Source organism: Galeopterus variegatus, unplaced genomic scaffold, assembly GCF_000696425.1.
Source record: "Galeopterus variegatus unplaced genomic scaffold, G_variegatus-3.0.2 Scaffold4409, whole genome shotgun sequence".
NCBI lineage: Eukaryota > Metazoa > Chordata > Mammalia > Dermoptera > Cynocephalidae > Galeopterus > Galeopterus variegatus.
In genome coordinates this window covers 112,838-131,423 of record NW_007730520.1, presented here as the reverse complement: position 1 = coordinate 131,423, position 18,586 = coordinate 112,838, and the positions used below count along the sequence as shown (strand labels likewise).

Here is an 18,586-nt window from a genome sequence, read left to right as displayed (position 1 = left end):
AAAATCCACTTGTAGAAAAAATCCACTTGGTGATTTCTAAGCAAATGTAAATGTAGCAAATGTAAAAATTACTCGGAGAGTGGAAAAAGATGAATATGTTTCTGACTTGAAATATGTAAAAATGCCTAAAAATTCTTTAGAATATAGATGATAAATCTTGATACTCCCAGGAAAATTCTAGACCAAATTATTACAGCAGCAAGAGAATGAAAACCTGGGCCCTTGAATGAATCTACCAAAAATGAGTCACAGCAGGTTAACTTTACTTCTTTCTTAGCATTGCAGGACTGATGTGGGAAATGCTACCAGGATAATGCTACCAAGATAATGCAATTTGATTCCAGCGAGGCATGTGACAAAATCCAAGTATTCAGTTGGACAAAATGGAGAAATATGGGTTAAAAGAGTTCACAGTTGTCTAGTTGGTGAGATGTAACAGAGACAGTGACCTCCTTAAATGAATGGATTCCCAGGCATATCCTACATAGGTTTACCTGTGAGCTTTTGGGAGGTGCAGGAAGTTTTTAACCAGAGCATCCTCAGAAAGCATTTACTGATACATTTGTATTGTCCTGGAAGGGACCTCCAGGTTATGCCAGTGGGATTTATCCTCCTTTCCTATTGAGAATGTTATGAGTAAATTAAAGGAAGACATGTAAGGCAAATTTATCAAATTTAGAGGTGACACAATGCTCAGAATGATAGCTGAAGTGTTGAATGATAGAATAAAAACTCAAAAGGAAAAAAAATGTATTGCGCTAGAACCAGGTTAAGTTGACCAGTGACACACTTAACAGTTAGTATTTAGGTTAAGAATAATGATTTAATTAGAAAGGCTGTGAGGCCAAGTTTGACAGCAGTTTAAATGGAGAAAAAGCTAGAGGCCTTAGTTGACCACAAGCTTGTATAACCCAAAAGCATTCCAGGACTGCTGGCAAAATTGATGGAGATTTCAGTTATTTTAGTGCTGAAATCAGGTCATGGGAGATGGTCTTCCTACTGTACTCTGTTCTCATAGCCCAGAGTTTTAGAGCAAGGACTCTGGGGTGACACTGCCTATTATGGGGTTTTCCCTGTACCTCTCCCTAGCTCTATGCCTTTGGAAAATGTCCTAAACCTCTCTAAACCTATATTCCTCATCTTTGAAAATTGGTAGAATAATAGAACCTATGTCACAGGGCTTTTATGAGAATTAGCTTAGATGGTATGTGTATAACTCTTAGCACAGAGGCCAACACGCAAAGCATTTGGTAAATGCTTTTGTTGTTGTCATCACTGTCGCCCTGTAGTGGACTATTTTAAGAATGGCACTAAAAAAAAAGAATTTGTTCTGAGGTAAAAAGTTTATAAACTTTCTCACTTTCAGAACTCAAAGTATATATTAATTATTTATTGCTGTGTAGCAAATCACCCTAATATGTAGCAGCTTCAATCAATAAACATTTACCAGGGTACTTCAACAGGTTTGTGGAAAAATAGAATTGAAAGATAATACGAATCTTTCCATATATGAGGGAACTTTATAAAGTACCCTCGTAATATCTCACATAGGTTCTGAGAGGAATTCAGAAGTGACTTAGCTGGGAGGTTCTGGGTCAGGGTCTCTCATTGAGGTTGCTGTCAAGATGTCAACTGTGGCTGCACTGTCATCTGAAGGCTTGACTGGAGCTGGAGAATGGCTCCCTCACATAGCTGTTGGCTGCAGGCCTCAGTCTTGCCACATGGACCTCTCCATTAAGTGTCCTGATGACCTGGCAACTAGTTTCTTCCAGAGTGAGCAATCCAAGAGAGAGAGACAGAGACAGAAAGAGAGAGAGAGAGGCAGAAGTTATAGTGCCTTTTATGACCTAGTCTCTGAAGGCACATACCATTTATATTCTATTGGTCACATGGACCAATACTGAAACAGTGTGGGAGGGGACTTCACAAGGTTGTGGATACCAGGAGGTGGGGATCATTGGGAGCAATCTTGAAGGCTGGCTCTCACATGGAGTTTGGGACCACAAAGACTCAAGATTTGGTGGCCGTCTGCAGATACATGAGAGGACTGCTTTGTAGAAGAGGGGGGCTTATTCTGTGTGGCTTCCAATGACATAATTCACACCTCTAGGCAGAGGTGTCAGGGAGGCAGACATCAACGTGGTTTACAGGAGAGCCTCCTAACAATGAGCTGCCCCATGTGGAATGAGATGCCTTAGGTGGTAGGGAGCCCCTGTGCACTACGAGAGCTGAGCACAAGCTGGGTGCCCCTTCTCAGGGACACTGTGTGCAGGGCTCTGGCTAGCTAGAAAGTCAGATGTGAGCACCTCAACTCTGATATTCCATCTCTGGGCTAGGGGAGAATTTTGTGAAACAGGACTCTTTAGGGCTTTATTTCTTTTGCTTTTGATGTAAAAGAAATTTTTCATCAAAATATAAGGTCTTTGTTTCTGAACCAGTATGGCTTGGAGAAACTATTAAGAGGTAAAATAACCCTGGAATCTCCTAACATTTCTTCTTTTAAGAACAAAGTTCCCTATTGGTTGGTTTACACTCAGCCTGGGGAGTTTAAACCAGGAATTCTCAACTTTTTTTTACAAGGAAGAGCCTTTAGATTAGATCATGGAAGGGACAGGAACGTTTGCACCGAATTTTTCTCACTAGGAACGCTGGCAGACTTAGGAAAGGGGTGAGATTGCAGCTCTGCGGGGTATTGGCCAGGTAAAGCTCAAACGCCCACCAGTGGGAAGGAGTCTGCTCTCTGAGCATGCAGAAGTACTTGCCGACACTTTGCTGGGGATTCCCATAGGGAGAACTGAGAATACACTCATTTTTAAAACAGCTTCCTGAAGAAACATTTTAATTGGCCGGTGGGGGTGGTGTGGCACTGTAACATTGGTCACCCTGTGTGCACATATGTAGAAAATGTAAGATAATGAAGGGGAAACTAGAGGAAAATGAAGGAAGACTAGAGCTTATCACTTTTTACTCCTCCTTTCCCCAGTCTGCCCTTGCATACTCATTGAAATGAATGATCAGTGGCATATGAAACTGTTTCTAAACTTATGTCAGTACTAGAAGCTCTGAAGAATTTCTGCCAGTGATTGTACAGATGGGAGCCATCCTACCCCAGTCCAGCAAGAGAGACAGGATTTTCACAAGCAGGAAATCTCACCAATAGCCCAAACTTGGAAGACCAGGGAATGGGAGCAAGTAGGGGCCATGTGGCAATGTGGCTGGGAGTGAGCCATCTGGACCCTATCAATGCCTCAAGAAAGGACACAGGGCCACAGGGAGTGATGAACTCAGTTGGCTCTCACACCTGGCACAGGCACCTGGCATACACAGGGGAAAAATCAAAACACTTTCCAGTCCAAAGATAAAATTCTTTGCTATACCTGTTGTCTCCTGATGTACCAAACAGATTTCTTAGCTATTTGAAGGCACTACAATTAAACTTTCCCTTTTCTATCTTTATCTGGGCCCAAAATATTGAACAGGGCTATAGTCTACAATGGAACTCACCCTAACTCCCCATCATACTGGGCAAGGTAGATCTTCTCTGTAAAGATAATGATGCAAGAAATTGCTGCCCACATGGAAAGATTCATTACACAAGAAGATACTTGAGGAATTTCAATGAATGTCTTTACTCCTAAGAAATGGGCAAAGATGTTGGATAATCTCTAATTTGTGTCTTCAAGACTGAAGCTGACATTGCATCTATGAAACAAGTAAAAAAACAGCTGCAAGAGATGAAAGAATAGGGGGACCAGTTTTGAGTCTGCAGTTCACCAGTGAGCAGCAGATTGGATATTACAGTACATCATAGTGAAATTTAAAAAATGAGCTGGGAGATTTATCCCAGAACTCAGGACACAAAGACAAAAATAACTAGAAAAAAGAAATCAGGAAAACAGAACTAGGTGATCCAGTATACAGATACTAATTCCAAAAGAAGAAAAGAAAGCAAACTAAAGTTGATAGAATCATTGAAGAAATAACTAAAAAGAACTTTCTTAAGCTGCAAAACATGTGTCTTTAAACTTGAAAGCATTAACTTCAACATACTTTAACTAGTTTTTATTACAAAGAAAAGGCCATATAAGCATCAAGATAAAAATAAAAACATGTTATTTACAAAAGAATATAATAAATCTAGCTTCAGGTTTCTCATTAACTACAAGCCAGAAGTCAGTGGTGGGAGGCCTATAGGTTCTACAGATTGTGACCCAAGTTGTAATTCATTTGCAAAGCCATGAACGTGAATGAGACACAGAAAGATGTTCTCAGACACATGTTTCATTATGAAAACATACTTCTCACATGCCTGTCCTGGGAAAAAAATGTTCAAAGATCTTAATCAGATAGATAACAGCTATATTAAGATAAAAAGCCCCAGAATGGGGAAAATATGTACAAAAACCAGTGATAACATGTCCAAGTAACTGTTGTCGATTTAGTTATACTAGTACAGATGTCAGAATTAATTATTAAAATAGAAGTTAGATATGAAAGTAATATAATACAGATATGAAATCAGATTATAGTAATAGAAACTGGTAACTGGGGACAAGAGGAATGAGGAAGTAAAAGTCTGCTAAATTTATTATCTAATGGAACATCAGATTTCAGTCTTAATATGAATAATTAGAGAAAATAAGTTTAAAATTTTTTTAATTTAAATCATCACTGATTAAAAAGAGAGTACATATATTCTAAATATAAGGGAAAGGAGGTCATGGAAACATGATCCTTTATACAAAGGACACAAAAGGAAAACTACTAGAAATAAGCACATGTAAAATGTTCTGTAAAAACTGGCAATTTCTTTTTTTTTTTTTCCTTTTTGTCTTTTTTCGTGATCGGTAACGGGATCGCAACCCTCAGTGTCGCGCCCCATACCGCGACCGGCAACAGGATCGCAACCCTCGGTGTCACGCCTGAACCGCGCTCAACCAGTGAGCAGACCGGTCTCTATATGGGATCCAAACCCTCGGCGGGAGCGCCGCCACACTCCCAAGCCCCGCACTCTACCGAGTGCGCCACCGGGCCAGCCCCAAAAAACTGGCAATTTCTCAGTGATAACATGGCAAGTAATTTTCTTAAGACTTAAAATTTCTCCAATGAATTCGTGCTACTTTTAAAATAAATTTTAAAACCCTTTGTGGGGGCTGCTGTAAAAAGTTGTTTTATGTGTAATACTTCATCAGTAAAAATAAAGGATGGATGAGAAGCCCCCAGTGATAATGAGATTTGATCAAGATATTCCAGGCCAGGGTGGTCATGGGTTGGTTTGTTTGTTTTCTAGCAGTATTGATTTAAGACTTTGCAACTGGTGAAATACAAGATTATGGCAATTTGGAAAAACTACAGGGCACCCATCTTCAGTATCAAGAAGACTGAAGTTACAGTAGTTATGGTGCTATCATGCCTTGGTGATTCTTGTCCACAGGGTTTTAAAACCCAGTAAATTCACATCCACTGTGTCTTTTCCAGCAAAACAGCTGTGCCCTGCCTGCTGTCCATTGTGGCAAGCACTGCTTTATTTTTTTGTCCAATTCTGAGGCTTAAGAGTTGAAGAAGCAGCCTTTGCTCCAACAAAGTACTTTGCTTGGTTACAAAGCTGATCTTATAAACATTCAGAGCAAGGACAGGTCACTCCTCACCCCAAAAGACTGTTACCTCCCCTGTAGAGGTTTGTGAGTTTGACACAACCCCTCCACGATGGCGAATGACAGAACATGCCTCAAGCTGAGGAGCATGGGTTTAAAGTGGAGCCTTCCAATCAGGACCAGACTGATTTCAGATAATAAGTGTAGGATGTGTTGGATGAGGTTCCTGGAAGAGGCAATGGAAGAAAGGGAGAAAAGGATGTGATTTAGTATGAGGATTTCCCCCACACCAGAAATTCTAACCAACCCCCACTGATTTCAGATAATAAGTGTAGGATGTGTTGGATGAGGTTCCTGGAAGAGGCAATGGAAGAAAGAGAGAAAAGGATGTGATTTAGTATGAGGATTTCCCCCACACCAGAAATTCTAACCAACCCCCAAATACTGTTCAGACTTCAGGCTTGGCATTAGAGTAATACTCCCTGCTGTGACAGATAAGCCCTCAATTTTGTTTATTGAAAGTCTGTGCAGGTGTTCCTGGCCTGAGGCTTCTTTCCATGTGGTTATTCAAGGACCCAGGCTCCTTCCATCCTGTCTCTCCTGCCTCCTCCATGTCCTTGGAGGAGTTCTCTCCATTCAGCCAGCAGATGGGGAGAGAGAAAGGAGATTGCACAGGGGAGGTTTTCATAGACAAAGCCTGGAAGTAGAGCCATCACTTCTGCTCATTGGCCATAACCTGGTCACATGGTCACACCTAACTGCAAAGGCAGCTGGGAAGTGTAGTCTCTGCACCCAGGAGGGAAAAGAACCTGGGTTTGCGGAAACTCATGGGAGTCTCTAGCCCAGACTTCATCCTTCTCATAGTCTCTGCCATCTTCAGAAAGCAGATTCCCTGCTGAGCTCTTTCAATAAAAGATAAATGTCTTAAGTGTAGTGGTTGGAAATGGAGTGCGTCAAATAGGCTGCATTCTTTCTGGGATTTGTTGCTATTAATAGGTGGGGGGGGGGTGAGGTTTCTGTCCCTTGTGGCCACGCCTGAGGTCATTTCTTACCAAACATCTTTCACCTGAATTTCTTCTGTCTTCCTTAAATATTTTGTCTCCTTCCTCCTTATCCCCTTTTCATGATAAAACATGAGACCGTAACTTGATTTTTCTTGTGCAGATTCAAATCTAGATTCCTAGATGCCAGTCTTCTGTAACACTACAGTTCTATCCATGAGTAAAACACTAAAAACAAAAGCTGTTTAAGCTTTAACTATGTTTATAATGTTGTGAGGTTTTAATTTTAAATAGTGTTTGTTTTCAAACTCTAAAATACTCATTTTATGAAATTTGGAAAATTATGAAAGATAATTACCCGTAATCCCACCACTCTCTTAACATATCAGTATCTTTCCTCTGAAATATAATCTTGATTGAAAGGCTTTTATCTAAGGGAAATAAAAAAATCATCAATATAAAATTCAGATGGATAAGGAAAGAGTCACGTTTTTGTCATGGGACAAAGTTCCAGCTACAAATTCACTTCTACATTTTCAAGACTGTTGAGCTTTGCCTTAAATTTACCTCCGTATGCCTCGGTTATACTTCATCCACCCAGACTGCATCTGCAAACTGCAGTTGAAAAAGGCATCTGTCAAAAGTTCTGAGGACATAAAGTGTTCTAGAAAAACAATCATCTCTAGTAGTGATTACCGCTACTCAGTGTGGAGAGTTTGAAGGGATTACAGTTCAAAGACTCAAAAAGAGGAAGCGTTTTTTCCTGAGGGTAGATTGAGGGTTTCCTGCCAACCTACTTTACCTAACAATTTTGATATTTATAAAGAGAATAGAGACACACAGAGACTGCAAAGGCTGGTAGCCCTGGGCTCTAACGGGGCTGTTCCTCCAACAAAGCCAAAACAGAATTCCCCATCCAGCAGAACTCGCCCTAGCTCTCAGAGCCGTTTTTGTTTTGATTCAGATTCAAAGCCGGCTGATGAGAGCCAAATAGCTATCCTTGTTTACTTCATGAACGGAAATTGGAGGTGAAGTATTTTCAAAATGCTAGTTGACACCTAAGAGGGTATAATTAGAATAAGGGGCTTTCTGGTTTGAAGATATGAAAGAAAGAAATGATCTGTCTCCTTGAAATCAAATTATTAAATATTAAAAAAGAGAGGGGAGGTTTGGCTTTCCATCTTCAAAGGAAAACATGACCTGCAATTTTCTTAATTGTTTTTTTTTTTTTTTTGCTGAAAACTCCTAAGGCCAAGTTAGGGTAATAGGAGCAACCTGGGGGCTGGAGAAGGATTGTGAGGAGCAAGAAGAGGTTAGTGGGGAGGAAGTCATCTTCTTTGTCCAGTACCTTGCCCTCCCATTCCCATCTTATTTTAATCTATAATGAGTCTAGAATGCAGATTGGCAGGCTACCTAGGGAGTCTCACACCTGCCTCACCCCTCCCCATGCCTTTTGCAGGAGGAGGTAGTGTTCCCTGCAGGAGCTGGATAAAGATAAGAGGCCAAGCTGAAATGTGTACATTGTGCATCTTTAGGTGGGTACTCACAGACGATGGTTTTAGTCCACGCTTCACATGATTTCACTGCGGTTTTGTTTTAGATTCCTAAAGCCTTCTTGCTAATTAAAGCTATGTGCCTTTGGGACTTTTAGCCCTTTTAATACTAAAATGCCCCTGAGAATTTCATGAAAGAATTGTCTTGACTGAGGAAGGTGCCTGTAAGGATTTCTTAACCCTCAACTCACACACACACTCTCTCTCTCTCTCTCTCTCTCTGAAGTGACAGCATGGTGTGTTAGAAAGAGCAAGTGCTTTAGAGGAAACCAGCCACGAGTTCTGGTTTCGGCTCTGCCATTTACTGACTTAGCGGCATTGAACAACCTTAACCTCCAGCTTCTCTTTCCTCATCTGTAAGACTGGAGTAGTAATGACTGCTGCACAGGATTATTGTGAGGCTTAGATAGACTTCTCTATAAAATGCTGGGCATAGCACTTGCAATTAGTAGACAACCTATTAAACAGTGGCTGCTAATAGTAATAATGGTCAGCATCATCATCATTATCACCATAGTCCAACATCAGAAAATCCACATTGGGTTAAAAACTAAGCCATGTTCCAGCCAGCTGCCCAAAACAAAACAAAACTCTAAGCTCAGGTACCCTATATGGAATCTGAACCTGGAGAAGTATTTCTGTTTATGTTCTGATTTCCTTCCCTCTGTTGGAATAGAAAAAGATACGAAAAGTCATGCAAATTCTGCCTTTGCGTTCAGAATGTCACAAGTAGGATAAACCCCACTGGGGTGAAATACCACCAGTGACTTTTTCTCTGTGTATCTGTTTTCCCATCACACACACACACACACACACACGCGCGTACTGGGTTATTAATAATCAATATCTTTGTAGGAAAGTAAAAAATAGGTTTTCTGCTTCTTGTTCAGAATGTCACAAGTAGGATAAACCCCACTGGGGTGAAATACCACCAGTGACTTTCTCTCTGTGTATCTGTTTTCCCATCACACACACACACACACACACACACACACACACACACACACACACGTACTGGGTTATTAATAATCAATATCTTTGTAGGAAAGTAAAAAATAGGTTTTCTGCTTCTTTACCGATACTTTTCTTTGAGTTTGGTTCCATCACATCCGATGCCCTTTGGGTTTTGCCCAAAGGAGGAAATGATCAGAGGGAATTAAATTGGCTCAGATGTTTCCTTAGGTTCCCCTAACCCTTGCTCCCCCCCACCCCCAGCATCTTGTTTAAAGCTGCAAAAGCAATTCATGAGTCCATCTTTGCCCTGCTCTGAGCAAGAAGCTCCTGGCTCTTGGGCATGAGTGCAGGGCACTGGTGGGGGGATGGTGCCTAGTGGAAGGCATGGCAGCATCGGATCAGCCAGACTCTACTTCCAGCTACTCCTCAATTAACCATCATCCGTGGACACATAGAAATCTCTTTCACGTCTATCTGTATTTGTCAGCCATTGCTCCCTTCTGGGAATAATAAGTTCCATATGCACAGTTCCCTACTCTTCCCCCAAATAAAGTAATACTTCCTCCTGCTTCTCCTTAAAGTGCCCCTTTCTGATTACTAGAAGCTGCCTAACAAGTCAAGTGTTCTGCTTCCCTGCTGTCAGCGTGGTTTGTAGGTTTTGATCACGTGCCTTCTCAGCATTTGTCTTCCTGGACTTGAGTAGTGCCCTAATTTTCTACAGCTCTTCATTCTCTTGAAATCAGAGAAAACTGAGATAAAATTTCAGTTCTAGTCCTTTCTAGCTATGTGTCCATTGGCAAGGTTATCTAAGCTTTAGTTTAGTTTCCTCATCTGAAAAATAAAGACTAACAATGCTCACCCGATAGGGTTGTTTTGAGGTTTAATGAGACAATATGGTGTCCTTGCCTCTAAATGGGGGTGGAGCGGTGGGTAGAGTGTAAAGCCAGTTTAAGATCAGGGAAAGGTAAAAATCCAATAGGGTCAAAATTAGCTGGTATTGGAAAAGATTGCTGAAGAATTAGTAAATCTGTGTTCAGGGATAGTGTTATAGGAAAACTATGTATCTTTTAAGTATGAGAGTTCTCATGGTAAATTGACAAACTTGGGGTTGGGGGATGGTAGTGACAGAAATAGCTCCCCTTGACCCCATCGTGGAGTGGAGTGGCAGGAGGAGCTGCTGCGCCGCTTAGTTACTCTTCTCTGTTTCACCCCGTAACAAAAACCAACGCCCCTTCTCTCTGAATGATGGTACCGTTGCAGCTGAACTGTTCTCAAACTGTTCTGTGTTCTTTACAAGATATCCCTGTTCTTGGTGTTAATAGTGAATGTGTTACGGATTATATTTATCTCACCTCCACCAGCACACCCACATTCCCAAAACAGCAAAATCGAGGTCCCCTCATGGGTCAGTAATACTTGAGAATAAGATGAATCTCCTACTCCTGCTATAAACCTAAGTGGGATTTTCTGTACTCTGCAGTCTTCACGGCTCATTTGAAAACTTTCCTCTTCAGGATTAGTTAGAAAAGCTCTAAGAATCACTATTCTCACCGCCCACCCCGGCAAATGCCCAGGGCAGTAGGGCCCCTGCGCGCCAGCGTCTTTCTGGACAGTTGCATGTGTTTGAGGCCATTTACTTCTCTCAGCCCAGGCTTAGCACTTCTGCCACCCTGTGGGTAAGCCTCTGTGCCAGCCTCTCCTGCACACCATAGTTAGTTTTGCAGGTTCGCACGTTGCCTCATGCGTGAGCTTGGAGTTCCATCCCTGCAAACCAGGCCTGCCGCTGCACTAAAGTGCACCTGCCCATCCCAGAACTGAGCCCAGAACGATGGTTGACACCAGCCTGGCCTTGGGGTAGGACAGAGGCCTCAGCACCTGGGAGCATCCGAGTCCGTGCCTCGGGTTTCTACCCTCCCCTGGCTTTACAGGGAGCTCCTTGCTGACTCCCATCTTCATTAATCTACTGCCTTTTTCCCCAGATCTTCAAGAAGTATTGGTTGGCTTCACCACTGTTGTGTCTAAAGAGAAAATATTTAGTCCCAGGTCAAAAACCTTGGCTGAAAGTTCCTACCAGAAAGCCAGACATCATTATTAAATTGTCAGAAAGTTAGCCGTGGTATTTCAGGAAGTGATGAAGTGGCTATAAATGATGTAAGCTCTGCACCGGGCCCACGTGTTCACCACTTTGACGTCTGGAGAAGAGGTGAAGAGCCATGTCCTCAGCCGGCTCCTACTGGCCAGCGCAGCAGAAAGCCCAATTAGGGCTGCTTTTAAAGCAGGGAGATTGCAATCCATAGCATGGCCACTACTCCCCTGGGAGCAGGGCTGTGGAAGAAGCTGGCCAGATGGCTGTCTCCCTGGCACTTCTGAGCTGGAGACATCCCTCCTGTGAATTGAGTCCAGGATTTCCTTGACCCTTGATTGCTATTCCAGACCCTCTTCCTGTGAGTAGGACTGGGCTCCAGGCCCTATTAGTGGGTCTGTGGTCTCTGGGCAAAGCTTTCTCAGCTTCCCAGGAGAACAGTGGTGTCTGCAAGATGTGCATTTGGTTAACATGTTGGAGGGGCCTGTCATAAATTTCATGGCAACAGGAATGGAGCAGCTTTGAACTCCAGCTGCTGATGGGCCCAGTATGAGGTCTGTGCTGAAAACTGGAACATTTGCTTTTGCTATCAGCCCCTAGTGCTAATTAGACTCATCCAGAGCCCTGGGGGCCCGGGCCAGCCCTTCTCTTCCCTCCGCTTGGCCCCACAGGGACGCCTTCTTTGGACATTCCTTGTCGGCCTTCGCTGCCTTCCTTTTCTAAGTGATTGTTTTTTATTTTAAGTCTCCAGGCCTTTCCTTCCTTCACTTGATATTTTCTTGAGTTTTCAGGAAAATAAAAAGAAAAAATAAAGAGGGAAAAAGGAGAGTGGAAGGAGGTAAAGAAAGACTAGGGAGAGAGAGAAGCAGGAAGAGAAGAAGGAGGAATAGACTCACTGAGAGAGGCTGAGAGACTCATTCTTGGGGATGATACTGGGAATTTGGGGGTTTCCTCGTCACGTTCGTTTTTGTAAAATTACTAAAGGCAGCCACGAGGAGATGGTGCTCTAAGTCACTGGGCAAGCCCTCTCCTGTGTGGCCACCTCGATTCGTGAGATGCTGTAAGGAAAGCACCTGGCACTCAGCAAGCGCTCAATAAGTGGCAGCCCCACCCTGCCCTCACCAACCTTCCCCAAGTTCCTTTTCTCCTGAGCATTGGTAGGAGTGGTCTTGTCTGTCGGGGCTGACCATGCTGTGGTGTTGAGGGTATTCTTTGCTGATTCTGGTGGTATCTGAAACAAGCACATTTAAAGGTCCCCAAAGGAACAACAGTACCCCCTCACTTGTCACAAGCTTCACACTTTGCACAGGACTTTAGTGAAGTGTGTTAGCCCACGAGACTTCCACGTCCCCTCTAGGACCAGACATGCCCCTAATGCCTCCCCTCCTGCTACGGCTGGTTTACCCTGGGGTGCACAGTGGCAGCAGGGGGCAGCTGTGTGGCTCGCCCTTGGGCTGTTGTTTGGCCCGTTCCTCCATGTCCACTTCTCAAGTGCAAATCACGTTCCCTGGTTGAAAACCTGTGATGAGCTCCAAAGCTGCAGAATGTGCCAGTGGAAACAGGACCCACCCCGCAGGTGGTACACATTGAACTTCCCTGGGTTGGGGGCTGGGACAGCACCTTGTGCAAAGCGTCTTGAACTAAGTACTCGATTTTAATATGTTTGTGATTATATGGGGGGGAGGGATGCCTGTAGCAAAATAGAACACTAAGCTTATACAAAAGCTTATATACTGCATTTGTGTACAGTGTGTACTTACATAGTTCTCTCTAAGTGGTAGATTAATGATGGGTTTTATTCTCTAAGATGATTTTATTATATAGTGATATTTTCAAAAAGTTCCAAAAAAATATTATCACTTTTATAATTAGGAAATGTTTGGGTGCTGGCTTCGGCAGCACATATACTAAAATTGGAACAATACAGAGAAGATTGGCATGGCCCCCACGCAAGGATGACAAATTCGTGAAGCATTCCATGTTTTTCTTTAATAGCCAAAATATGGAACCAACCTAAGTGTTTCCATCAGTGGATGGCTGGATAAGGAAAAAGTGGTATATATACACAATGGAATACTCCTCAGCCATAAAAAAAAAAAAAAAATGAAATTCTGCCATTTGCAGCAACATGGATGAGTCTGGAGAAAATGTTAAGTGAAATAAGCCAGACAAAGAAAGAGAAATACCACATGTTCTCACTCATAACTGGATGCTGAGAAGAAAAGGAAAGGAAAGAAAGAAAGAGAAGACCACAACAATATGTTGAACTTTCAGAAGGAGAGAACAATCCTAAGGATACTAGAGATGGGGGAGAGAACGGGAGGGGGGTTGGGGAATGATAGGTTGGGTAAAGGGCATAAAGAAAAATTGAGATTTGTAAGAATGAATATGTTAATAGTAAATAATAAAAAATGTTTTAAATGAAAATAAAATTTGGAAGAACTAAAAATAAATAAATAAATAAATAACCTGGGGGCAGGGGATGGGGTGGGGGGAAGGAAATGTTTTGAAACTTTTGAAAACATTTCCAAAGTGAATGTATCTCTTTTGTAATTAGGAAAATTTTTTTAAATAAAACATCTTTTAATGATGGTGATAACTGACTAGCATCGAGCTCCCTTCGTCCCCTCTGTGCTCCTTGGGTGAGGCAGACAGGTGGAATCACAGAGCACCGGGAGCGTGCATTCTAAGCATCAGACTCCTGGTTTCCACCTGGTCTCTGAACGCACAGAGCAAAACCCCCATGTGTTATCTGCCATCTCTGTTACTGTTGCATGGAGTTTTTTTGTAGCTTGGAGCATCTGGCTTCTTAGTGAGTTGTGTGAAGTGAAGGACAGACAGTTTACATTGGCAGGTGCTTCTTTGAGATATCTTCGGGATATTGTTGAGGGTGTTGTCCACCATACCATAAGAAGTCCCCTTTGAAAACACCCACAGAAGAGAAGTTGCTCTCTGACCATAGAATTAGGGAAAGCCGAGCCTGCCCTGCATGTACCAAACAGCTGTATTTCTATCTAATGAACCAAGTGCATCCTTGCTTAGGTAGCTAGGAGGCAGAGAGCTACGTTTGCCGCTCAGCTTCAGCACATGCGTGAGACTCTGCTGGGTCTTTGTATAGGAAGCCGGTACCTGATTTTGCTCTTTGCTACTCTTGCCCTTATTTTCCTTTGCCTTGATCTCTCCTTCCCCTCTCACTGCCTGGCCCCGTCTCTGTTTCTTCCTCTCTCTCCCTCCCCCCTTCTCCTTTTCTTCTCCCCGCTCTCTCTGTCTTTCCCTCTCTCCCCCTCCATCCCTTTCCCTCTCTCTCACACACACACCTCTTTCCCATTTGCATCCCCTTTATATGGTACCTGTTTTTATAAAGCCCCTCAAGTCATTTATGAGAAACAGCAAAGTATCCATCAATAGAGGTTACATGAGACCACGGCATCGAGTCCACTCCTCACCAGTTTTGGGGAGAAGTGTTCCCCAAAGACAGATCCAAAGTGTGTGTGTGTTTGTTTTTCTTTTAGTGTATTTCTTTTGACCTGACACTTTACCAAGAAGAATCTCAGCAGATTTTAAGACTTTAGTGTCACACAGGCATTTGGAGAACTAGAAGATGACCAGCTCTGAAAAGGATCTCTTGCAGGACTCCTGTCATTTTACTTTCCTAAGAGGCTGTTTGTCTCTGTCCTTTGCTTCCTGTGTAACACAAGCCTGAGTGTCTCAAACATTAGTGTGCAGCAGGATCACCTGCAGGGCAAACGTTACTGGAGCAATTCTATCTCAACAAACTTGACTTTTAAAAACTCACCTGATGAGCTTGTCACACACGTTCCTGGGCCCCACCCCAAACATCCTGATTCAGTAGGTCTGGGGTGGGGCCCAGGAACTTGGCTTTCAACTCACTCCCCTGGATGTGAAGCTGCCTATCCACAGACCACATCTGGGGAAGCCCAGCTCAAAGCCCTGACAAGGGACTTCCTCTAGCTGCTTGGAGGTGATTGTTTAAATGGCCTCCAGTGGAGCTTATCAAAAGCCTTTTGAACACCTAAATCAAATTAGATCCACTCGTCTCTAGCCCCTCATCTTTCCATAGTTACTTTTTGACAAGTTCAGGGAGCACAATGAAGCCAGTGATGCAAATACAACCCTTCCAGGTTCGATTTAACATCCCCAGTGCCTATGGCTAGCAAGTGACTGAGCCTGTTCATCAGCCACCCAGGCCTGGGATGTGCAGGTGACTGTACTCAGCCACAGCAGTCCTTGAGGCTGCTGCTCAATGGAGAATCCCGCAGCCAGAGCAAGGCTAGCCTGCAGCCCTGGGTCCACAACTCCTCCTGGCTTTGGGCTCCTCTGCTTATGCTCACACATGATAGTAACTATTGTTAGGGAATGAAGGGGACAGCTGGACTTTTAGTTACACTCTTCTGAATTTATAGAGGGAAGGAGGGTGATACACCATAGTGGTCTTATCACATGTGGGGATTTACTAGTATCTCGGGGTTGTCGTTGATGATAATAGGAGAGCTAACAGCTGAGTGTTATATACCAGACAACTAGCTGGGTACAGTACTTAACAAGTTCTACGTCATTAAACCTCAGAGCCACCAATGAGGCAGCTAGACTTCCCATTGTGTGGACGCAGAAGCCACAGGGAGAGGGCACTTCATCCAGGTGTCCAAGGGAGGATTCAAACCCATGTCTCTCTGACCCCAAAGCCCATGATTTTAACCACTACACAGTCTCTTGCCTTCCATGTCAAGGGTTCTGTTGTATTTTTGGCCTCTGCTTTTTCCACTGAATTGTGGGATTTCTAAAAGTATGACACTTCTAGACAACAACAGCAGTCTGATATCTAGTGTTGGTCTAATACTCCACAATATGAAATGTTCTTCCCTCTTGCAAATAGCAAGAGCTCCAAGAACATATTTTTCCCCAAAAAAACTAAGTGGGAAAGACCCACTCCCCAAATAGTCAGAACACAAGCCTGAGAGGACCTCTTGAAAGAAGGGATGGAAACTACATTTATTGTGTCATCTTGAAATGGCAACCTACTGTGCTTCAAATGTTATTAGGACAAAATGGGGCTATGGGTGTGGAATAAGTAAATTTAAACGATGCCTTTTGTGCTTTTGGTCAGCAGGTATGTTCGTGTGTTTTGCATTTCAGTGCTCCTGAAATAGCTGGCTATTTTTATTCCTGTTAGAAAGCCAAGGAAGGAAAACCCTGAGAGGTGTGGTGACCACCTCAAACTCATGGGAGTTATGGGTGGCAGGGCTGTGCATCGGCCCCGTCTCTGTCCCCGACTCTGCTCCCTTTTTCTCTCTTCCCCTTAATGCTGCTCTCTGTCATCTGTACAGCCTTGTCACTCCTGACCCCACCACCCGAGAGAAGCCCTGCTACCGTTTTAATGTATATCCTCCCAGACTTCTTCCTGTCTAACTTTCTGTTTGTGTGTGTGTGTTTAAAGTAGAATCATCCTATACAGACCATATTGGAAACACATTTATTTCACTTACAGTATATCATGAGCATCTTTTTGTATCAGTGACTATGTTGCCTCTGCATCCATTTAAAGGTTGTAGGATCTTTTGTATCTTTCTTCTGGATTGTTGCTTTTAAAACCAATTTTTTGTGAAGTGTATCTTTAAAAATAGGATCGATCGTTGTCACTTTGCAAAAGTGAAATATTATAGGATCTTTTGTATCTTTCTTCTGGATTGTTGCTTTTAAAACAGATTTTTTGTGAAGTGTATCTTTAAAAATAGGATCGATCGTTGTCACTTTGCAAAAGTGAAATTAGGTAGCTCTTGGGTTGAAATAGTAAAATTGCTCTCATGTCTTTGAACTTACACTGAATCTTTTGGGGAAGATTGTTTTGTTGTCTACAAAAATAGAAAACCCTGCTTAGGAAGCGCATGATGCAGGGGCTCTGGTCCTGCACTGGGTGTTAGGAGGAGGGTGAGGCTGAGAAGGGGGTGCCCCAGATGGGGACCAGAAGTCCCAACCATCAGTGGCTCCAGTCCTAGCCTCAGGGGCTCCTTGACCACAAGGGTGGGGGCCACAGAAGTACATGTGTCAGCTGTGCCCAAATCTGAGCCCAAATCTGAGTGTCTTTTCTCTCCCCAGCAGAACCGCCCGTGGCTGCCGCAGTGGTGTCACATTTTAATGACTGCCCAGATTCGCACACTCAGTTCTGCTTCCATGGAACCTGCAGGTTTTTGGTGCAGGAGGACAAGCCAGCATGTGTGTAAGTGTCTCCTGGTCTCCCAGGATTCTGGGGCTGGGGTGGTCCAGCATCCAATAAAAGAGCATTTATCTGCACAAGGCTTGCCACAGGCCCTTGAGACGCCTAGAACCAGACATGTTGGAGGATCAGAACAGCAGGCTGAGGGACACCTGCTTCAAAACCAGCTGGCTAAAAATCCAGGTTCCAGGGTCCCCAACCCAGAGCTACTGAGGCAGAACCCCTGGGGGTTGGAACCTGGGGTTGTACATTTTTAAGAAACATCTTAGGTGACTTCTGGGTTCAGCAAAGTCTGAAAATTCCTGAATTAGAGTTTAATTCACTACCTAAGATTCTTGAGGGCAAGACTCTGGGCTGGATACCTATGAGTGGCCAGAATCTCTAAGATGAGGTCGCTGCCCTCCAGCATCTTTATAGCCCAGCTAATAAAATAAGGTGGAAGTACACGTGAAGGGTTAGTGTGCATAGGTGGTGACAGAACAAGGAGCAAGTTATACATAAAGATGCACACCAGGGTATGGTGGTTGTCACGTCTGGCCAAACATCAGCCTCCTGGGGGCTTCGGAAAGTACTGCTGAGCCCCACCCTGACCTACTGAATCAGAATGTCCAGGAGTGGGACCAGGAATCACATTAGTTAAAAGCCGCCAGTGTTAGGTTTTGACTAGTCAGGGAGAGAGCTGAGAGGTTGCTCCAGGTCTGGAGTGTCCAGGGACCTGCTGTTACTGTTGCTACAACAGGGAAAGAGGGAGGAGACGAGGTTGGAGAGAAATTGGAGGCCAGAGCCTGTTGGAAGTGAGCCTTTATTCTCTAGGCAGTAGGAGCCATGTAAGTTTTGGAAAGAAATGTTTTAAGACAATTAATCTGTTCATAGTAGAATACTATTAGTTGGACCTATACTCAGCCTTGGCACTACAGACATTTGGAGCTGGATAATTCTCTGATGTGGGGGCTGACCTGCACTTTGAAGGATGTTAGCAGTATCCCTGGCCTCTACCCACTAGATGCCAGTAGCTCTACCAACCCCAGTCATGACAATCGAAAATGTCTCCAGACATTGCCATATGTCCACCAGGGGCAAAATCACCCACTGATTAAGAACCACTGATCCAGGGGCCGGCCCGGTGGCGCACTGCTACAGTGCGCCGCTTGGGAGCGCAGCGGCGCTCC

At 43.6% G+C, this 18,586-nt stretch overlaps 1 protein-coding gene across 2 annotated transcripts in view; it reads left to right on the top strand.

Moving 5' to 3' along the window:
• Positions 1–18,586, top strand: part of TGFA (transforming growth factor, alpha) — a 112,659-nt gene that overhangs the window by 76,441 nt on the left and 17,632 nt on the right. The window contains exon 3 of one of the 2 annotated variants that reach the window (XM_008587517.1): positions 17,303–17,420. In XM_008587517.1, coding sequence (XP_008585739.1) covers positions 17,303–17,420 — 118 coding nt within the window. Of the gene's footprint in view, positions 1–17,299; positions 17,421–18,586 lie in introns of both variants that reach the window. The other variant, XM_008587516.1, reaches the window with a different exon arrangement.